General features: G+C 44.3%; 1 protein-coding gene across 1 annotated transcript; it reads left to right on the forward strand.

The window, feature by feature from the left end:
• Positions 1-3,538: 3,538 nt before the first annotated feature.
• Positions 3,539-9,194, forward strand: LOC308282641 (ornithine aminotransferase, mitochondrial-like; the record flags this gene model as incomplete). Its single annotated transcript, XM_080723030.1, has 3 exons — positions 3,539-3,678; positions 3,853-3,938; positions 7,840-9,194. 3 exons carry the CDS (start codon positions 3,539-3,541, stop codon positions 9,192-9,194), a joined length of 1,581 nt encoding a protein of 526 aa, XP_080579156.1.
• Positions 9,195-23,388: the final 14,194 nt, after the last annotated feature.

Here is a 23,388-nt window from a genome sequence, read left to right on the forward strand (position 1 = left end):
TTAACTTTTAATCACATGAACCCTAGTGTAGCGTCCCCATTCTGGGCATGCCATAATAGGCACAAACATCTGCCAAACATTTTGGGACAAAAAATAGATTGACGTTTTCACAAACACAGGCGAACATTTGGCAAAAATAGCCTATGCATTGTAAGCTCCGGCTTACCATGTACATACAGTACCTGCTACTAATGCTATAAGTACAGTATACGTACTACAGTATACTCTACTGCAGGGGTAGGCAACCTTAGGCACAGGTGCCAACATTGGCACAGTGGAGGGTGATCACTGGCACACTGGCAGAAGTTTGAGAGAGAGTATTATTATTTTAAAATCAAATCTTTTTTTAAACGTGGTCAGTTAAATGAAGTCACCTAATTTGCAGAAAAGTACATCCTGCACATAATTCTACATTCATTAAAACTCTGAACTCTGACTGGGTAGGGAGTCGGGGAGATAGGTGAATTATGCTCTAATGATCGTTGTAACAATGTCCTGCCAATAAAAATGATGGCATGTCATTAAAATGTTTGTTGACATGGCACACTTGCTATCTAGAACATAAAAACATGGCACTTCATTTCAAAAAGGTTGCTGACCCCTGCTCTACTGTATGTCAGAGGTCTTCAACGTGTTCAGGCCAAGGACCCCTTAGTTGAGAGAGAGATGAAGCAGGGACCCCCACAACCTTATCATAGATTCCACCGTTTCATCGACAGCACAATCATCAGTTTATTTTGGATTCACGTCGATTTGTGTTTTCAGATATTTAACCACTTGAACCGTCAATACTTAATAAACTTGACATTTCACTCCGTACTTTTTCCCCTCTTCACCAAACCTCTTTGTCGAAAATAGCCGATCTACAAGCTTGCGCTGCAAGGCGTTGTGAGATTGTAGTTAATATAAAAAAGGCGTTGTGAGATTGTAGTTCATATAAAAAAGGAGAAACTTTCTATCACTCAAAGATTTGGAGGACCCCCTGTAGTAACTCTGAGGGCCCCGGACCCCCTGTTGAAGACCCTTGCTCTATGTATACTGTCTTATCTTTCGATTGTTTTTGCCTGTTTCCATCCTGTGCTTTTCTCCTTGCTCTTCCTCCATCTCTATCCTTCCCTCCCTTTCCTCGAAAACGTTGAAAGCTTGAACAAAAGAGTTATAATTTAACCCACTTCTTTTTACACCATAAACCGGCTGCTATGTACTATGTGACAATACAGCTAGCCTACAGTGATTCTGAACTAAAGCATACAGGGCATAAAACTGGTTAATGTGTAACTTCTGTAGCCGATTTTCTCAAACCGTTTCCTCCATCCGGGGTTACAGTCTAACCGACAGAAACACAGCTAGCGTAAGAAATAAAAGAATGTATGAGGTTAACTGCTGATGATAGAAGCAATTAAGTCATTTAGATCATATCTAAACCAGCCGGGAGGCAGGCAAAGGTCAACGCCAGCCTCTTATCTCCAAGTTTCACATTTTCGTAAAGTAATGCCTTGCGTCATCATAAAAGACTGTCACAGATCATCATACAAGACTGTCGCACAAAACTAGTGAAAACAGCCGATCTACAAGCACAGTTGTGTGCTTGTAGATCAGCTGTTTTCACTAGTTTAGTACATTTTATAGATGATAAATACAAAACGAACGGTTTTGGACCTACAAGGTTTCCACCCGGCAATGACGATATGCTATAAATATAAGGTTCTGGGGGTGCCTCGTATTAAAAGATTATTCATGAGGTGCCCTGAGACAATATAGTTTGGGAACCCCTGATATACACAGAGAATGTAATCCTTTGTGTTGGCCTGTGTGGTCAGGACAGCCTGTCAACAGGCAGGCTGTCTCAGTGAGCCCTCCCTCAACAGCGTGACGATGGCATCCAGGATGGAACTGTGCTGGAATCTGCTTGGCCTGCTATGGCTTTGGATGTCTGGACACATCTCTAGGACACAATCTGCTGGCCTGGTAATAGGGGTGTAACGATATAGTAACTGAATCGAAAAATAGTTTTTAATTTGCAATGATCTACTGTATCGATATGCAAAAGCAAAGGAATATCACGAGTGCCACGCTGTGAGCTTGTAGATCTGCTATTTTTGAAAAGTTGTGAAAATGTGTTGCAAATCTTTGAATATATATATTTTTAAAGCGAACACACTCAAATTTTGCTTCTAGGTGGTCCCTGGAACAATCTTTTTTAGATGGTGGTCTGTGGCCAAATGCATATCATTTTGGGGATCACAGAACCACTGACATAGAAACATACAGTAGGTTTTTCAGAAAACTGTTAGGGTTTACTTCAGGAGACATTTATAGAATCAGATCCAAAATATTCAAAGACTTGCACACATGTTCACGTTTTTTCAAAAATAGATCTACAAGCTCGCAGTATATCTGCTATTTCTTTTTATAGTTTAAGCTCGAACTGTTTCCAGTCAGATACACAACAGTAGCAGAGAATTGTCTTGAATGACTAGGCGGTGGTGACATCTGGTCCCAACACGCTAGCTCTTGGTGGTGAGAGCATGGGACAGGACAGGACACCTGGCCGTCGATGTGGATCACTGTAGCCAGTGGCGGATAGCGGCTGAATGCTCATTTCATCATGTGTGAGCTACCGCTCCATCCACCAGCCAGGGCACCCCTCTCTCCCCCCCCCCCCCCCCCGCGCTCTGTCCGTGGTCGGATGACCAATGTGACTCTTGTTCTCGCCACAATTATTCCCTGCGGACTAATGACGAATGTAACTCTTGTCCTGCTGTGTCTCTTCATCTTTCATAACCTGCTGCTGTGCTCTTATTATTATGCGTTCTTTTTTTTGTCTTTTGTATGACTGCTGCTGCTGTGACTGTCTTTTGTGTGATTGCCCAAAACTTGCCCTTGTGGGATCAATAAACAAGACAAGGTCTATCTATATGATGGGTTTTCAACTGGTGGTCCACGGACCCAGAGGTATTGGAGGTGGTCCCTGACCATGCATTCAGAAAATGATTTGTAGTATTTTTAAAAAGGAAAAAAGAAAGAAATTGCCTTTTTTGAATTTTACTTTTATTTGCTTCTCTTCTTTCTTGTTTGCATGTGAATAATAATATCCTTTCCTGCTTGGTCCAGGTAAAGCATACTTTTGTAAATAGTTGATGCTTTCAAATGTGGACGTGTATCCAACATTTTTGCTGGATTAAAAAAAACAATATCCCTGCTCTTAGTCTTGACTGGTAATGAAATGCTTGTGGGTCTATAATAGACTCACCGACACAATAATGGTGGTCCCCAGTGTCCTTGTAGTCAGGAATGGTGGTCCCTGGGTCAAAATCAGTTGAAAACCCCTGGTCTCACACTCACTCTGTATCATAGTAGGGAAACCTAGCTCTGCTTGTGTACAAACCTCAGTACACGCTCCATCTATCCCATCCATCTCTTAGCGTTGTGCAGGCAAGGCAAGGAGAGGAGAGGAGGCTGCGATGTCAGTGTGAACAGAAGTGGGTCAACCCCTCCTCTCTCTCTCTGTGTGAGAACAACCAACGCTCACTGAAATATGCAGGGGAACGGAAACGAGAGCTGGCAGGCCAGGCAGCTCGGCTCCCCCACCACCGTATTGCTCCCTAAAACCAAACCAAACCCGCCCAGTAGTAATGACTCGGCGGGGGCCTCGCTGCCAAGTCATAATGTGAACCCGTGACTCAGATAAGGCCTTAACACAGAGGCACTGATTCCATGCAGAGTCGCTAAGACCAGGCTCCTGCTGTTCTCTCCCTCCGTCTCTCGCTCTCTCCCGTGTCTCTAGTCTCTATCCGTCCGTCCGTCGGTCTGTCTGTTTCTCCCTCCCTCTCCCTCCCTCTCCGTTCCCAGCTGGAAAGGAGGGAGACAGACGTTTGTGCGTGCGCTGGCTGGCTGTCTGGTAACCCTGTGTCGCTCTCAGGTGAAGCACGGTCATGGTGGGTGTCGCACGACGGCCCGGCCAGTGGTGGGCAGAGTACAAGGGATGGGACAACACGCGATATTATCGTTTATGGTGATAAAAAAACACTCACAATAATCGTATCGCTGGAGATTTAATTTATCGTGATATCGTCCTCCGTCATGCACAGGGACCAATTCACCTTTTATTTGCCGAGCTGCATATCCGGTACCGCTTAAACCCTCTAGAATTGGTAAAAGATACTTATAATATACGCACTTGATACATCTTTTTTTTGGCAAATGATCCGCCCCAGGATAATGGATTTTAGTAATTGTGATAATATCGTAAATCGCGGTTTCTTTTGTCACAATAATCGTGATATGAAATGTTCATATCGTCCCATCACTACAGAGTACTCAACTCAACTCCCCAGTACGGTACTATAGAGTCAAAGTAGAGATGCTCCCTGTCAGATATTAATCCATTTAGGACTGAGGCAGATTCTAAAAACGCCTTCTAAACCTGGTGCCATGTCATAGTTCCGACCTCCCATTATTCCGATCGACCACTTAAACCTAACCTTACTAGTAAAACTAACGCTGGTGAATGTTATCCTGGTGAAATGCTAACCTGGTCGGACTATTGAGAGGTCGGACTTATGATCAGTCCCCCTAAATCCTGACCTAAGTTTTCAGAAAAACTTCAAATGTGTATTAAAAAATTACAAAAGAAATATATACATATTGTTGTTGTCGGGTGGAAACCTTGTATGTTCAAAATCGTTCTTTTTGTACTTCAAGTTTAAAAGTGTCCAAATAAATTCCAAATATTATCAAATTATCTCGCGGCACCCCTGGACTGCCGTCACGGCACCCCAGGGTGCCCCGTCACCCACTTTGAAAACCCCTGGTGTATATGACTGTATACTTTGTCCCGGTTGGTTATAACGCTCTGCTCTTAACTGAATCACTTGAGTTATCGAAGTTTTCCGTCAAACATGCACATTATCTGTCATTGAACAGAGTTAAGCCCTTTGCACACAGGACAGTTGCGTTTTTTCCGTTTGCTGCATGAATAAAACGCATTGGATTTGGTGTGCAATGCTGTGCGGAATCGGTGCTGCGGAGTCATAAAAGGAGTGATGAGTTTTTTACCGCATGCGACAAGACGCACAAATCGAACTGGGTTCGATCAAGAAAAAAACGCACGGCCGCAGCCACTCATCGCACGGCTAATTCGGATCTGGTGTGCATGAGGTCGTAGAGAATCATTGTTTTCTTTAAAAAAATGAAATTGTCCGTTTTATCCGTGCGGATAAACGCGCCTGTGTGCAAAGGGCTTTAGGGGTCTACAGATCCAGCTAAAAAAAATAGAATATTGTGTAAAAAAAAAAAGCATTGCAGATGCCATAGGACCCCAAATCACAACTGACTGCAGAAACGTCCCACTGGACTTCAAGCTACTCTGACTTCAGAAGGTTGACATTTCTCTATTAAAAGGTCCTTGTTTTGAGTGGTCTCTTGTGTAACAGGTTTGAAATAATTCATTTCTCTATTATAAATCCTTGTTTTGAGTGGTCTCTTGTGTAACAGGTTTGAAATAATTCACTGAATGTGCAATGTATCTAGAATATATGAAAGTTTCAAAAAAGATATAAAAGTTTTGAGAAAATCTACTCTTACACAATATTATTTTTGTTTTAGATGGATCTGTGTACTAGGTTCCCTTTTCTCCCCTTTAAACCAACTATCTTTACCAAAACCAAAACAGAAAGATTTACGATCTACAGTACAAGGTCATGGCTAATAATGTTGCGCCAGGTTGCGAGCTTGTAGATTTAGGAAGTAGTATGCATGCACCTTATTTCACACTGTGCTCATATTTGACCTCAGAATCAGAATATGCTTTATTGTCCATCCCGCACCTGCCTGCTCCTGCAGCCACAGTCCCACAGACATTCCATCATACACTCTGAACAGTCTCAAGTGTCTTTTTTCAGGCCAACAACCCCTAGAGAGAGGAAACACAATTGTATATGTAGATGGGTTTTCCCCCTCTGCATGCTGTATTTTGTTGCATAAGTATTTTTATTTTCCTTTCTTATACTGTATCTTGATAAGCAGTTCCAAATCTAGCTCAACATATTTAGCCTATATCATCTCAACCATGTCTGTTGATTGTTGAGAGATTTGAGCGTAGCTTTAGAAGTATTCCACAGGTGTTTCTTTTAAGTGACTACCATCCATCTCTCTAAGTGATACTGCAGCTTTGATGTCATAGATCCATTTGACAGCACTGTCTGTCATCAGTGTTGTGTCAATTAAATGTTTCTGGTTTGCCTGTTTACACATTATCTTTGTTTAGCTTCACGTTAATGAGCATTCTTTTCAGAAATTTTAAAATACGTATAAGGGTAAATCCTCTCACACGACCCCCTAGGGGTTCTGGACCCTCCCCCTGTTAAAGAGCCACACTCTTCCTCTGACACTAATTGAACTGGACGTACACAACGGACATTTCCCCTTCCTAAGCGACGTGATGTGATTCCGTGTCACGAAACACCCAGTCTTAATTTTGTGCGGCCGGACCTCCGTCACATCTCGTGGACCTTGACGAGAGTCCAGCGTTTGGCTGGATGATATAACCCCAATATATCCACGGCTATAAGCATGCCTGTGCAAGATGAAATGCCCCCGGAGGAGCTGCACTCACTGACATCGACGTACTTGGAGGCTAGGGGGCTGTCACGATCATGAAATATTAGTTGACGATTCATTGTCAATGTACCGTAAATAACTGTGATTGACGATTTGATTGCTTCTTTGGCATGGAACGTGGGAACATATAAATAACACTGTGTACAAGTTAATGAATGATCCGACGTCTAACCGTGCACGGAGGGTGCATAATGATTAAAATCTAACCAGGCTGTGTACAAGTACAGAATGATTCTATTGACTTCACTGTCAAAGGCTGAAATGAAAACAACACTGTGACTGAATTAGGGATGGGACGATACGCAATATTATCGTTTATCGTGATAAAAAACACTCATGATAATCGTATCGTGGAGATTTATCTTGATATCGTCCTCCATCATGCCCTGGGATCAATTCACCTTTTATTTGCCACAAGCTGCATATTACCACTTAAACCCTCTATAATTAGTAAAAGGTACTTATATAAACGCCTTTGCCAAAAAATAGCCGATCTACAAGATCACAACGCGTCGCAAGCTTGTAGATCTGCTATTTTTTGGCAAATGTTCCGCACCCAGGATAATGGATTTTGATTATCGTGATAATATCGTACATTTCTTTTGTCACAATAATCGTGATATGACATTTTCACATCATCCCATCCCTAGACTGAATAGAACTTAGAGAAGGAAGCTGAGAAATCCAGAGCTTTGACTCATGGCAAATGAATGAATGAATACATCCATTGTAAACTGTAAAAAAACAAGCCATGCCGTTAATGATGTCATTAACTACATGTCTTCCTGTTCATGACATCATGTTAATGACATCGTATTGTTGATGTCAGACTAGCAATCTGACCAAAAGCAGTTTAGCGGTCTTGTGGTTGGTGATAGTGACAAACGGGGGTGTTGTCTGTAAATGGGAATGGCAACAATTCCAAGACGCTGCACAGAAATGTCATTTTCAGGTTGGCTAGCAATATAAAGGAAATTCGCGCATCTGTGTCTTTGTCTTTTGTCTGACGCGAGTCGCGAGGAATCCACTAGGAACTGAATTATAATAATGGCCATTTACTTTTGTGTTCTTTTAAGTATAAAAGCCTGTCTGTGTGAACGAGCGCAGGCTGGTCTGTCAGCTCTATAGCGGTGTCTCTCGACTGAACACGCATCAAGAGGAGGACATCGCACTACGTTGGCATTGTGTTTAACTTGCGTAGGCATAGTGCAATGTAAGGGTTGATCTCCAGGCTGAGCCGGAGCCTGAGGAGCGCGGCGCCTGTGCTCGCGCGCGCCATTCACTCTGGAACGCGGCCCGCTTCCACCGCGGCCTCCCTGAAGAGGAAGGAGCAGAAGAGTCGCCTCACTCCAGCGGAGGTGTTCGCCCGCGAAGACAAGTACGGCGCCCACAACTATCACCCCATCCCTGTGGCGCTGGAGAGGGGCAAGGGCCTCTACGTGTGGGACGTGGAGGGCAACAGATACTTCGACTTCCTGAGTGCCTACAGTGCAGTGAACCAGGGCCACTGCCACCCAAAGATCGTCGCCGCGCTCAGCGCCCAGGCCTCCAAGCTCACGCTCACCTCCAGGGCCTTCTACAACGACGTGCTGGGAGAATACGAGGAGTTCGTCACCAAGATGTTCGGCTACGACAAAGTCCTGCCCATGAACACCGGCGTCGAAGGCGCCGAGACCGCCTGCAAGCTGGCACGCAAGTGGGCCTACAATGTCAAGGGCATTCAAGAGTACCATGCCAAGATAATCTTTGCAGAGGGAAACTCCTGGGGTCACACCCTGGCCGCCGTCTCCAGCAGCTACGAGGGTTTCGGTCCCTTCGTGCAGGTCCCTTACAGAGGCATTTCAATGGGCTTTGAGCAAATCCCTTACAACGACATTCCTTCACTGGAGAAAGCCCTGTTGCGGGACCCAGAAGTGGCAGCCTTCATGCTGGAGCCCATCCAGGGCGAGGCCGGCGTGGTGGTACCCGACCAGGGCTACCTGACCAGAGTCAGAGAACTTTGCACCAAACACAACGTGTTGTGGATCGCAGACGAGGTGCAGACAGGCTTGGCGCGCACGGGCAGGAGGCTGGCGGTGGACCACGAGAAGAACGCACGTCCAGACGTGGTGATTCTGGGCAAGGCCCTGTCCGGAGGACTCTACCCTGTTTCCGCGGTGTTGTGCGACGACGAGGTGATGTTGACCATTAAGCCGGGGGAGCACGGATCCACGTACGGCGGCAACCCCCTGGCCTGCCGCGTCGCCATCGCCGCTCTAGAGGTCATGGAGGACGAGAGGTTGGCAGAGAATGCAGAGAAGATGGGCACGTTGCTCAGGTCTGAGCTGAATAAGCTGCCAAAAGACGTCGTCTCCTTGGTCCGTGGGAAGGGCCTGCTCAATGCTATCATCATCAAGGAGACCAAAGACTACGACGCCTGGAGAGTGTGCCTGCGTCTGCGTGACAACGGACTCCTGGCCAAGCCGGAGCCCACCCATGGTGACGTCATCCGCCTGGCCCCTCCCCTCATCATCAAAGAGGACGAGGTGCATGAGTGCGTCGACATCATCCACAAAACCATTGCATCCTTCTAAGCGATCTCATAGCTCACTCTCCAAACACGCAGGAACAACTTTTGACCTGCTTCAACTGCCCCCCGCACTCTAGTTAGCATTGCTTCCAAGAGGCTACATTTTTTCCCCTACTGTCTCCCCACATCGCACGACAGGTCCATTTAAACTCTCAGTGAAGCATGCAATCTCCTGTATCTGTATGGATATTCCCCGCACGAAAGAACACGGATAGCGCGGCCATGAACTGGGTTTGGCGCGCGCACAATGGGCACGTGCAGCGTGCACGGAGCGCTCCACAATCAAGTAAATATTATATAAAAAGCCTTGGCGGTAAATAGTGTATTGTTTTCGTGACAAGACGCGAGAAAGACGGAAGGAATGGCGAGTAGAGATTTGTCAATTCTCCACTGTTTTCATGCATGTACTGTACTTGTCTTTTGTGTCTTAGCAACTAGCGCCTACATCATGACGTTGTTACGTCGTTACCACAGCAAACACAGCAGATAGGTGGCACAGGGCGGCTCTGGGTTGACGCCGTTTAAAATCACGCACAGACCTGATCTGATCATCAGATCATTTGCAAACGACAGTGTGTAACAGTCGGGCCTAGAGATCTGATATGAGAAACAAATGGGATTTGACTGCGGTCTAAAAACAGGGCCCTGGAGACAGCTCGGCAGACACGTCGTAAAAAGATCACGGGGGCCCGAATGACATTCCTAGAGTTCATGCAGAGGGCTACTGGCAGCCTGGCAGGGTGGACACTACGGATGGGACGATAAGCGATATATTATCGTTTATCGTGATAAAAAAGAAAACTCACGATAATCTTATCGTGGAGATTTAATTCATCGTGAAATCGTCCTCCGTCATGCACTGGGATCAATTCACCTTTTATTTGCAGAGCTGCATATCCGGTGCCATTTAAACCCTCTATAATTGGTAAGAGGTACTTATAATATACGTACTTGATACAGTCCTTTTTCCACTCTATCAAATGCCTGCCAAAAAATAGCCGATCACAACGCGTCGCAACGCGACACGCTGTGAGCTTGTAGATCTGCTATTTTTTGACAAACATGCCCCAGGATAATGGAATTTGATTATCGTGATAATATCGTAAATCGCGATTTCATTGGACACAATAATTGTGATATGAATCGTCCTATCGTCCCATCCCTAGGGCCACCAGGGCCTCGCTCGTACCCAGGGGATCAGGACAGAGGACACGACGCACGAGTCCCCTACAGCCCGGGGTAACAGACGCTGTCACAGTCACAGAACTGTTACACAACCACCTGCCAGGGTTGCCAGGTTTCGAGAGTGTAATAATAAGCGTCCGGGCCCACAAATTAAAAAAGGCCAAAAGAAGCAAGTTTACCTGCACTTGGACGCCTCGACTATTTGAAAATAGCAGATCTACAAGCTCGGCAATTTTCAAAAATATTAATATACTTCAAATATTTTTACACAACACAAACCTTGGGGGGGGGGGGTCTCTGGCACATCTCCTTTTTCCCCCCTGACGAGAAATAAGCAGTTGTTGCATGATCTCCTTTATCATTTGGTACTACTGTATGTATGTATGGCAGATGGCACTTCTTGACATTGATGATTTCTGACATGTCTTTGACTAATAGTTTCAATGATAACCGGTTCTTGGAAATTACTCATAATATAATAATTGTCTCTTGGTAATGCCGAGAGCCAGGGCAATGTCACAGCATGTCTCTGTCACCCACCATACTGATGATGTGAGAGCTGTCATTGTTGACATGGCACCCTCTATAGAGCAAGGGTCTTCAACAGGTCATTGGGAGCTTTATAGAGCTGTGTGCGGATTCTCTTCCGCTTTGCATTAATGTATAATAATGTATGTATATCATATGGAAGGCCTCTAGTCTATACATCTAACTATTAATTTACCGAATGTCTGTCCGATCGTCCGTCTGCATGCTGACACCAGTGATACTGAACAGTGTCGCCACCATGGTAACAATGCCCAACTGACATCAACAAAGCCCAACTGACATCACTGACATGCATCACTACAGTGCCCAAATTTGGAGATGACCATCACAGACTGGCCTGGACACGGAACACCATATATGGGCATAAAAGAGTGTCAGCCAGACAGCCGGATACGGCGGGTATTGCACAACTGACAATGATGGCAGGCATTGACACTGCCCCCGGCAGGTAAATAAAACTTTCGGGCAGGTGGAGTTTGCTTTCAGGTTGTCCGACCGGGCAAGTGCTAGTTTAAGCACAGCACGGGATATCTGTCTAAACACCTGAACGTGGCCAAATCACTCTGTCTTCTGGTCTTTGGAATGTAAAGTAAAAGCACTGTTTACAAATAATGTGCTGTTTTCACTGTTCACTGTAAAACATATAAAATAGGTGTTATATGTGAAGTCATATTCAATCATAACTATAGGTATTTGGCTAAAAGGTATGATATTTTTGGCAATTCAAATGTTACTTATGATTTCAGACCTTTGTGTCAACCCCTGGATGGTGACTATTCTTCCCAACGGGCACCGGTCTGGGTTCTCCAACATTACTTCTGAGACTCCTGCATTCCATCCCTCATCGCACACCCCCGGGCACAGGACTAGTTAATGTATAATAATGTATGTATATATCATATGGAAGACATCTATACGTTGTCGATTAGAGGACAAGCAACAGATCTCCCTGCCTGGGGTAACAACAGTCAGACACTGAACTGAATCAGAGCATGTGAGACTGAAGGACAAACCAGTGTCCAGGCAGACACACAGCAAAACCGTGAAATCGTCCTCCGTCATGCACTGGAATCAATTCACCTTTTATTTGCAGAGCTGCATATCCGGTACCATTTAAACCCTCTATAATTGGTAAAAGGTACTTATAATAGATGTACTTGATGAAGGCAAATTTTTTGGCAAAGACGTTTGATAGAGAGTGAAAAAAATCACTCTTATCAAACGTCTTTGCCAAAAAATTGGCGATCTACGATTTACACATCGGCAGTTTTTTGGGAAATGTTCCTGCCCAGGATAATGGATTTTTGATTATCGCGATTTCTTTTGTCACAATAATCGTGATATGAAAGTTTCATATCGTCCCATCCCTACCATCTACACAGCAAAATACTTAAGTGCCTGCCTAGTATTTTCACAGCAAAACACAGTCTCTATTATCTACACAGCAAAACCCAATATCCAGATACACAGCAGAACCCAGTGTCTACTGTCTACACCTACACAGCAAAACAAAGAACACCAGTGATGCTACATTTGACCAGTGTTGCATCATGCGTGAAGGGTGCCAAGGTCTTTTTTTTTTTTTTTAACTCTCTGGAAATGTTATTCACTTGAACACCGCTCCCCTACTCTGGGGGCAAACATTTGGCCAAAACCACATTTAAAACCTTCAACTTTTTACCTGAAATTGTACTAAATGTACTTAATGCCTGAAGATCTATGACCGATAGCTTGCTAGATTACGTTTTTGATTTTGCACAGTTTTGAGTGTGTGGAGGATCTCTCTAATTGTACATTTTAGTCGGAGGCCTTAGGAAGATAGAATGGTAATTTCGTGCTAATCGGTCTAAAAGCGCCAAATTCTGCACAGATGTAGCCCAGGGCATGCTCTAATGATTTAGCTAGGGCGCCCGAGCCGACGACCTTCGGGGTTGCCACAGCGGCCGAATCAAGTTGGGCTCCCATCGACTTTCTATACAGGAGGAAAACACCCAGAAAAAATATTTTTTTCTGGGTATTTAAGTAGGATGTGAGGGGTCTAACTAGGGGTTTGTCATGATGCTGAATCCATTGCAAGCATTTGTTTTGCACAAACAACATTCCTTGGACTACAAATGGCCCCAGAAAACGATGGTTTAATGATGAGTCATCACTTTTCACAGTTTTGTGGGCATTTTCCGACTATTTAGTTTCCTTTTGGCTCCGGCACCTCACTGGGAGATGAGCTGGGGGTTTTTTTCACTACAAAACCACTTAAGTGTCAATGTGAAGCCCCTGACATCCATAGTCCCATAATGAACCATCTTTCATAGTTTCCTAAAAGCCTAGATCATTTTTCTCTTGTCATCTTGATCCAACACATACTGTACCACATCTACCAGGCCTGATATTACTGTAACACCAACCTTAATGGTAGAGAACAGACAGCGATAGTGATTTGACAGCCACCATAAAGGCATAAAAAAGGGGGGGACGTATTGCTCAATAACTCAACTCACTTCACTGTATTCTACATCACAGCTTAACAAACGGCGATGCATTAATAATTCACCGGCTCCGATAAGACAGGAATGTGTTACGGTTACACATTAGCAGCAGCAGCCTCCTCTCCTCTCTCTCTCTCTCTGTGACATATTCACCTCTATGTGTGTGTGTGTGTGTGTGTGTGTGTGTGTGTGTGTGTGTGTGTGTGTGTGTGTGTGTGTGTGTCTCCATTCATTCCTTATGAGGGTCAGCTGGAGCAGTGCAGGCTAGTGCCGTTGTCAATGAGAGTGCTTCTGTCTCAGTGGCGGCTGTCACTATTATTACATAATCGTAAGATCGCAATTATTTCAGATAAATGAATATATACAGTATATATATATTCTTTTCCCATTCAGACACATTCCAGGATATGATTTAAAGGTATATTCAGTGATTGTATTTCATTCAAATAAAAGTAGATTGGCAATTTCTTTGGCAAATGTTCCGCCCCAGTGTAACGGGATTTTGGGGATATTTTGATTATCGCGATAATATCGTAAATCGCGATTTCTTTGTCACAATAATCGTGGTATGACATTTTCATTATCGTCCCATCCCTACTCTCCATTCATTGCTCATGAGGGTTAGTTAGCCCCCGCGCAGAACGTTGTCAATGAGGACTGCTGGCTATTATAGCTGTAAGAAAAGTGCAATCTACGGTGAAAACAGAGAGGCCATTCATTGGCTGTTGTCGGTGCGGTGGTCCTCTCAGCAGCGTTCTGTCCATACCACTCTCTCTCTCCCTGTTATGTCACAGGCAGGGGCAGGGCTGGCCGCCCGCCCGCAGCCACTATATTGTGTTAAACCCTTTAGAACGGGAACGCATTATTACGCATTATTTCATGCTTTAGCCATTGAAAAATAGCAGATATACAAGCTCACAGCGCGGCACCGAGTGCCGCGCTGCGAGCTTGTAGATCTGCTATTTTTTCAAAAGTCATGGAAATGTGTGCAAATCTTTTGAATATATGTATTTTTAAAGCGAGCATTTGTAACTCAAATATTTGCTTCTGGGGGGGTCCCATATATAAATATCATTTTGAGACAGAGGTCGGTGGGCCAAATACATATAATTCTATTGGGTCCTTGACATGAAAAAGTTTGAGAACTACTGACGTAGAAACACGCGTTTTTCAAAGACCTTAGAAGGATTTAAGAATCGGGTCGAAAATATTCAAAGACTTGCACAAATTTCTTTCAAAAATAGCAGATCTACAAGCTCGCAGCGCGGCACTCGGTGCCGCGCTGTGAGCTTGTATCCGCTATTCTTCAATAGTTAAAGCATAAAATAATGGTTAAAGTGGTGAAAATCTAGAGTGACACGGATTGCGTTCCCGACCGTCCTGTATGTGTTAACTGCTTGAACCCTAGCATGGCCTATTCTGGGGGGGTTAAGTTATTTACTGTAGAGTGAAAACAAACAGGTGGCAGCCTACTATAGAGCCCTGGGGGGCCCTTGTACACTTAAGTAGTATATAGGGTTTAAGGAAATTAAGTGGTTGAGAAAAAACACTTTAACCCCGCCGGCCCTCTTTTGGACATGGCATTAAAAAGGGGGCGAAAATTGTCAGGAAAGAAAAGCTATAAAAATAGCCTATAATCTACAAGTCAGTCTATTGTGAGCTTGTTGTAGATGGGTTATTATTTCTTTGCTATTTTTCAAATAGTGGTTCATTCATGAATGAACTGACAAACAACACGGCCACACAGCATGTGTTGTCGTGACAGAAGCACACAAGCATGGCCAGACAAATTGATATCACAGTAGATATCAAAAAGATGGTATATTGTAAATATGTACTTGTAAATGGTAAATGGTGCATTTATACAGCGCCTTTATCCAAGGCGCTTTACATACTGTAGTAGATTGTGCATTACATTCACCCATTCACAGCACACACACATACACCTGCTCATCGGGAGCAACTAGGGATTCAGAGACTTGCTCAAGGACTCTTCGACACCGACTCTGGGGGAGCCCGACGGGATCGAACTGGGAACCCTCCGTGCTCTAAGACGGCAACTCTAGCCCTGAGCCACTGCCGCCTACTACTGTATGTACCCCCCCCCCCCCCCCCCACACACACACACACACTTTGAGTGGCAAGTCACCCACGCAACCACTGGGACGTCTTCATATGTGCCCAGGGACACATTAGCACATCATGAACTCTGTACATTCATGCACGCCACTCACCAGCACCACATACAGCATGTCATGACATCATATACACCTCAGACCAAGGACCGCAATGGAAATTGGCTGTAAACATTTTTTGCGTTATGCCTTTGATTATGGTGGGTCAGATGTATGTGACATAGAGGTCTTATCCCAATTCTTTTTCACGCTGGTTTTTGGAGCGGTGAAAGCGCTCCCAATGAACAGGTATATCCGTGGGTATGTGGCTGGCTGGCTGGCTGGCTGGCTGGCCCTGTCCGTAGCCTGGGCAATACCTTGAGTGGCCACACACAACACACTAGTTAAAGGAGGGGCGCTGTTTTGTGCAGGCCAGGCACACTCACCACTCACTCACAGGCACAGTTTACACTCACTCACTCACTCACATAGGGTACAGCTGCTCAAATTCACCGCTCCACTTCGAACCGAGGTTTGATTTTTATTATGTTTCAAGTGACTTAACAGTACAATCACCTACGAGTAACAGAACATTTAGACCAGTGGTCCTCAAAGTGGGGTCCAGGGACTCTCTGGGGTCTAAATTGACCCTTACAAGTATGTAACTCTGACAGTATACAAATGAAACCAAATGGACCCTTCTATACCAAGAAAACCAAATTTTCAAATGGATACCAACCAACAGATATAGACAAAAAATTATCTCTGTATTAACAATTCAACAGGATTTTTTTATAAGGCTCCCTCAGTGTATCACGAATATATATACGATATCTCTGAAAAGGCATGGCGTGGAGACATTGTATCGTCTCAACGATATTTATCACCATATCGCCCACCCCTACCGAAATGGAAACGGGCTGTAAACGTTTTTGGAGTTATGCTTTTGATTATGGTGGGTCAGATGTATGTGACATGTGTTTTTTTATTATTTCATGATCAATAAAAATATCAATCAATCAATATTGTGAAATGACAATGGACTGAGATTTAGGATATAATCAGTGTTCTCTCTTTCCCTGGTTTTAAAGGCTGCATTAAAAGCCGTGGGATTTTCTGAACTTACTTGACTGTTCTATATTATGTGCCTTTAGCTGCTTAGTTATTATAGCCGTATTCAAAAAGCCTGATTGCATAGATATCCATTCATTTATATATCGTATTCATAACTGTTGGGTGGGGGAGGGACTGTTACTTAAAAAAATAACAAATTGAAATAAAATACCAGATCTACAAGCTCAAAAGGTATTGCATCGCATAGCGTTTTGAGCTTGAGATCAGCTCTTTGACTACTTTTGTTAGGAGACCCTGTAGTAGTATGACGAAGTAGAGCATTTATTGACCCAAATACGTTCTCCTAAAATGTGGAACGCCCTACCGAAGGCATTAAATGATTGCAAATCCCTGCCTTCCTTTAAAACCGCTCTGAAACGCCACTTACAGGCGGCTGCTACTCGTAACTGGTAACAGTAAACTTAGCCTAACCGTACCTCCCCCTGACCCTTCTATTGTAAATACCATTAATTTTTGCGTTGTGTTTTTCTTATTTTTTTCTGCATAGTACTGTGTCTGTCATTCAATGTCTGTCATTCAATGTTATACGAGTTAAAAAAGGACCCCAATTTAAACAAGCTTTTTTGAGGTATCGATCCTTTTAGTTGACCGTGTACCAGTGAACTGTATGTCATGAAACACAACGTTAGGGATGTTGGTATAATCGTCATTTGTCATAGGACTGTTAGTGACGAACGCTTCCAATTTGTCTGGTACATATTTCTTTTCATTATTATATGCCATTTAGGAACATACACCGTCTCTCTGCATTTGATGCATGCGTTTACCTTTCTGACTGTACTACATAGATGGATAAACTCTGGAATGGCTGCTAAATGCCTACATTCATTGTCACTTGAGGAGACCCTATGGATATATTAATTAGTAACCTGCCCTTTTTATTTCATTCAAATTAAACAGACACACACACACAAATGGGCAGTAATGAGTGAAGATAAGGCGTGATTGGCATTCAGACATGGATATGTAAATATCATTGTTGTCGCCCAGAAACTTCTTATCTCCACGTTTTAAAGGCAGTATGCAACTTTGCCCTGTGTTTACATAAAGGCCACTTTTAACCGCACAGATTCGTCGACGATTCGGCGGCGGAAGGCGGTGGGTAGCGTCGGTTGCCGAACGGGAGCTCATCGTCAGGTTTTCGGCAGCGGGTCGGGAACCTTATCGACCGAAAACTGGGAAACTGGACTTGCCCGGTTTTGTTGAGTCGGTCCCTTGACGGTCGGCAGTGAAATGAGCCAACGAGAGCGGATAAAAGACAACACACAATCCGCTGGTAGCTATCTGTTTGGCATACTGTTTCCACACAGTCACAGAGGACACCGAGACAACACACTACACATAACTGAATAAAGTGGGCGCGAGTGAACTGCCTAGCGCGATGTAGAAGTTGCCCAATTGCTACGCTTAGAAAGGTGCTTGATTGTATAATATCCACGTTTCAACTGGGTCCAGTTTGGTTATCTAGATTACCTCCTCTTTCAGCTGTGAAAAGCTGGATGTGTGCTTCAGCGTATGACGGTGCGTGTCGAGCATAGCAGACATACAAGCTCACAACGCTTCAAGTTCCGACATGTTGTGAGCTTGTAGCTCTGATATTTTCAATGCGCGACGTCACACGGAGGCAGAACGCTGAAGCAGCAACAAGATGTTGTGAAAGTGTCAGATCATGATACAATTTTAAATGATTATGATTGGTTTTAAAGGTTGTTCTACACTTCTACTTTATCCAAATAATAATATAAATAATAGGCTTAATAACAGCATTTTCCGACAGCGACGGCATGCAGGGACGATCAAGTATGGAGTGAAAATAGCCTTTCAGACTACTGCCACCTCCTGGTTTGGAATGGTATTTCATGCTATATCTCCCCGCATGCGCACAACTGCATACAGTAAGTACAGTCGGCATACAGTCGGCAGACAAAGTTCTGTGCAGTTCTTTGCAAGTTCTTTGCAGTTCTTTGCAGTCCTTTGCAAGTTCTTTGCAGTCCTTTGCAGACTTTTTGGTGTGGAGAGGCCTTAACACCACAATGTATACATTTTCTAACCATCATTCATTGCCCTCTATACCAGCAGGTATAGAGCCACGGTGTGATAGTCTGATCATGGCATTTACCAGCAGACACACACTGTCCTCTTGCTGTACTTTTGCTGTTTGTTTTGGTAGACAGGGATATTAGACAGGGGTATTACCAAAACAACAGTGACACTAAAAATGCAGTGAGAGTGCAATGTGTTTCTTTCTGCAGGCAATCAACACCACAGTGACCACACTACACGAGGCTGGTGACTGCTGGCATAGAATATAGAGGGATATGATGATGGTTTGATCGATTGAAGACTTTATTAGAAGTTAGGCATAGGAAAGACATGAAACAGGGAGGGAGAGACGGGCAGTGAAAAGGCCATCGGGTTCGGGAATCGAACCCGCAATTCAGTCAGGCTGTGTTTGAGCCTATGTGGTATGTGCCTTAACCTCTAGGGCAGGGGTCTTCATTCAACAGGGGGTCCTCAAAATTACTGCAGGGGGTCCTCCAGATCTTTGAATGATAGAAACTTTTTTTCTTCTTTTTTATATGAACCACTTGAACCCTAGTGTCCTTATTCTGAGAACTTTAGCCAAAAATAGCAGATCTACAAGCTCACAACGCCTCGCAGTGCAAGGCATTGTGAGCTCGTAGATCGGCTATTTTCGGCAAAGGAGGTGTTTTGGTGTAGCGGGGAAAAAGAGCAGACTAAGTACAGAGTGAAAGGTCAAGTCTATTAAGTATTGACGGTTCAAGAGGTTACAAATTGACATGAATCCAAAATACACTGACGATTTTGCTGTCAAACAATGGTGGAACTATATGGAATCTATGGTGGGGGCCTGGGGGGTCCCTGCTTCATCTCTCTCTCAACTAAGGGGTCCTTGGCCTGAAAACGTTGAAGACCCCTGCTCTAGGCCTAGGGCCATCGGCGCCACAGATTACGATTACACCTCTATTGACAGTGACACAAGACATTGATGGTGCCAAGGGCCGTGTACTGTAACTCCTATTCCATGCTGGTAGGCAAACATTTCATAGTATTGTTATATAAACGCTAGTAGATACCAGCGACAACAACCCCGCCTCCCTCTATCTCCACCAGACTGAAACCAGGCATTATTATTCAATAAATATTGACATTTTGTCATGCTAAAATTCTTGTCTAACTCGTCTTAGGAGGAGGTCGCAGCCTGTGGTGTGAGAGACCCAACAGTTGACGAATTTGACACCATAAAAAAAACACCATAGTAGTAGGTATCACTTATTGTGACTCCTCATTTGTTTGTGTGTTTGTATCAGTGGTTCTCAAAGTGGGGCCTGGGGACCCCCAGGCCAGGAGTCCTTGAGGGGGTTCAGGTGGTGTGAGGGTCCCCCAGCTAAATAATTGATAGTTGGGATAAGTAATCAAAATACTAGATCCTGTTAGTCCAAATACAAATTGGACTAAAAACCTTATATGGGTCTGTTAACTCTTGAGAGCGTAGAACTGGAACCAAACGGGTCCATTTGGTTCCATTTGACCCAGTCTCTAAGACACTGGCTTAGATATACAGAGATGTTTTATTGATCCCACAGGGGAATGTCAGTCGCCCAGAGGCAGTACAGCAATAAAGAGTTACAGGTACAGAGAGTGAGGAAATGACCGTCGTATACAGCAATACAAAGGCAATAAAAGCAAACAGCATACAGTATATATATACATTATACAACTATCCGGCACTATGCAGCACAACAGTGCAAGAAAACCACGACGACATACAGTATGCAATGCCATTTAGTCTCTTCCACAAAGCATATATTACTCACTGACAGCATCTAGGGCGCTGGCCTAACACCATGTTTGTTGTGTCAGTATTATAGTTAAGTGTTATTGGGGTTACAGGTAATTAGCATTGGCAAGCCACAGCCCTAGCAGGTTAGCTGGCCTTGACAGCCCAGCATACATCCAAACAGAAAAGCCCTGTCTGATTGCATTAAACTACGTTAAACTCACTTTGCCACTCATTCACTTTATGCATGCGCATACCCTCTATTCAATACCCTCATCAACATAGCATTCATCATCACACGTTGGTCTGTCTTTGACCAGCAGCAGGTGAGCAGAGCAGGTTGGAGCAAACAGTGTGCGTTAGCATGAATGGAATGTTGTAGTTGTGTAACTAAACGCTTAGTAGTAATGACAGTCAGACTGTCAGCCAGGTCTCTGTGTGTGTACGTATGTGTGTACTGAGTAACATGACTATTGTATCATGAAAACATGTGCCATGATTTTTGAGCCAATACACCAGATCAGGGGTCTTCACCGTTTTCAGGCCAAGGACCCCTTAGTCGAGAGAGAGAGATGAAGCAGGGACCCCCCACAACCCATAGATACAATATAGTTTCATTGTTTGACAGCACAATTATCAGTGTACTTTGGATTCATGTCACTGTGTGTTTCCGGATAATTCCAGTCAATAAACTTGACCTTTCGCTCTGTACTTCGTCTGCTCTTTTCCCCCCTTCTAGACGAAACCTCTTTGCCGAAAATAGCCGATCTACAAGCTCGTGAGCTTGTAGATCTGGTATTTTTGGCTAAAGTTCTCAGAATATGGACGCTAGGGTTCAAGTGGTTAATATAGAAAAGGAGAGAAAAAAAAGCTTCTATCACAAAAATATTTGGAGGACCCCCTGTAGTAACTCTGAGGAGTTACTACAGGGGGGTCCCCCTGTTGAAGACCCCTGCACCAGATGATGTTGTTGTGGTTGATGAAGAGTCCAAGAGTAGTGTCTGTATTCGAGACAGCCTTGCACCCTTGACCGTATAGCCTAGAGGAAGCTTCATGACCAAGGTCATTAAATACCAACCACTTCTACATACCATGTTGTCAAAGCTGCATGGGCTACAGGTGTAGACTGTTTGTTTTTATATTTGGCAGCCTAGGACAAGGACATACCCACAAGGACATACCCAAATAGGCAAAAAGACTGGCAAAGTATTGTGCGGACTCCGCATTAATCGTCAGCCGCCACATATGGTGGAGACGCTGCTACTTATAACCATAGCATACTAAGTGACATGTTATTGTACCATGAAGATATGCCTTGATTTTTGTGAATGTGACTTTACTGCACCTATAATATTTGTGTCCTTGTATGCCATCTCCTTTATGGCAGGGGTCTTCAACAGGGTATACAACAGATCTACAAGCTCACAACTCCTCGCTCTGCGAGCTGTAGATCGGCTATTTTCGGCAAAGAGGTTTGGTGTAGAGGGCACTGATTGAAAGGTGAGGTTTATGAAGTATTGACGATTCAAGTGGTTAAATATCTGAAAACACAAATCGACATGAATCCAAAATACACTGATGATTGTGCTGTCAAACAATAAAACTATACAGAATCTATGAACAGGTTGTGGGGGTCGCTGCTTCATCTCTCTCTCTCAACTAAGGGGTCCTCCTCTGCCTGAAAACATTGAAGACCCCTGCCAAGTGATATGCTATTGTACCACGAAGAAACATGCCTTGGATTTTGTGAATGTGACTTTACTGCACCTATAATATTTGTGTCCTTGTATGTGTGGCGGAGAGAGTCGCAGCCCCAGCCTGAATCCTCAAAAAGTCTAGAATCTCACTCGTTCCATAGGGATATCCCTTTGGAGTGATGGTTAAGATATTGGACTTTCACACGGGAGGCCCGGGTTCAAAGCCCGGGTTCAAAGATGGGTGGGGAGGTTCGCATCACCTCTGTTGCATCTCCTTTATGGACATAAATAAACGGTTAAAATGCGTGTTAAGTCTTACCAGGGTTGTGCTTGTGTAGGGGGGCACCTTCACACGGTAGACACGCCGACAGGAGGAGGAGGAGGAGAGGCAACAACACAACAAATCCTCCATGCTTCACCTCCATCATGCTTCTGTAGCTTCCAGAGGTTGCTGCTGCTGCCACCTCTTCTTCAATCACAACAAAAAAAAATCCTCGCCCAAAATCACACCACTCTCGCGATAATAAGCAGCGAAATAAAAAGGAAGGAATCTCTGTCGGGAGCTGTTGTCGTTACCCCCAGCGACCCGATTCCTCTGGATAAGCGGTTGTTGAAGATGGTTGGGATGGATGGACAAAACGTTTGATTCATTGATAATAACGAGCTAACAACAACAACAAAATCCTCTTCCGAATCGAAATCACACCACTCTCGCGATAATAAGCGGTGAAATAAAAAGGAAGGAATCTCTGTTGGGAGTTGTTGTTACCCCCGGCGACCCGATTCCTCTGGATAAGCGGTTGAAGGTGGTTGTCAAAACGTTTGGTTCATTGATAATAAATTAGGTCAATTATTCTATTATAAACAACAACAGCAAGCATCTTTTCTCTCTCTATGTTTCTCTATCTCTGCCTGCTTTTAGCATTAGCCGGCTAGCACGTCCGACAGGCTAACACAGGCAGGGGGATAATAATAACAGGTAGGTATGTATGTAGCAGGCTAACGATAGCAACGGCGCTAACCCATCAGAAGAAGCCACTGGCTGCTGCTGCCTCCTCGTCCATGAAAAGGGAAAAAACGGGGATATTACCACCTCCGGCGACCCGGCGTCGTCATAGTTCGCTGTTCGGTGCGCGCACGCGGCGTTAACACGCATGTTATTTCAGTGGAGAAAGGCTAGGGTTGTGTTTATGGAACCCTCAGACTGGCAGGGGCTCGAGGAGGAGCGCTC

This window comes from Nannobrachium achirus (genome assembly GCF_963921795.1).
Source record: "Nannobrachium achirus genome assembly, chromosome: 4".
Classification (NCBI taxonomy): Eukaryota; Metazoa; Chordata; class Actinopteri; order Myctophiformes; family Myctophidae; genus Nannobrachium; species Nannobrachium achirus.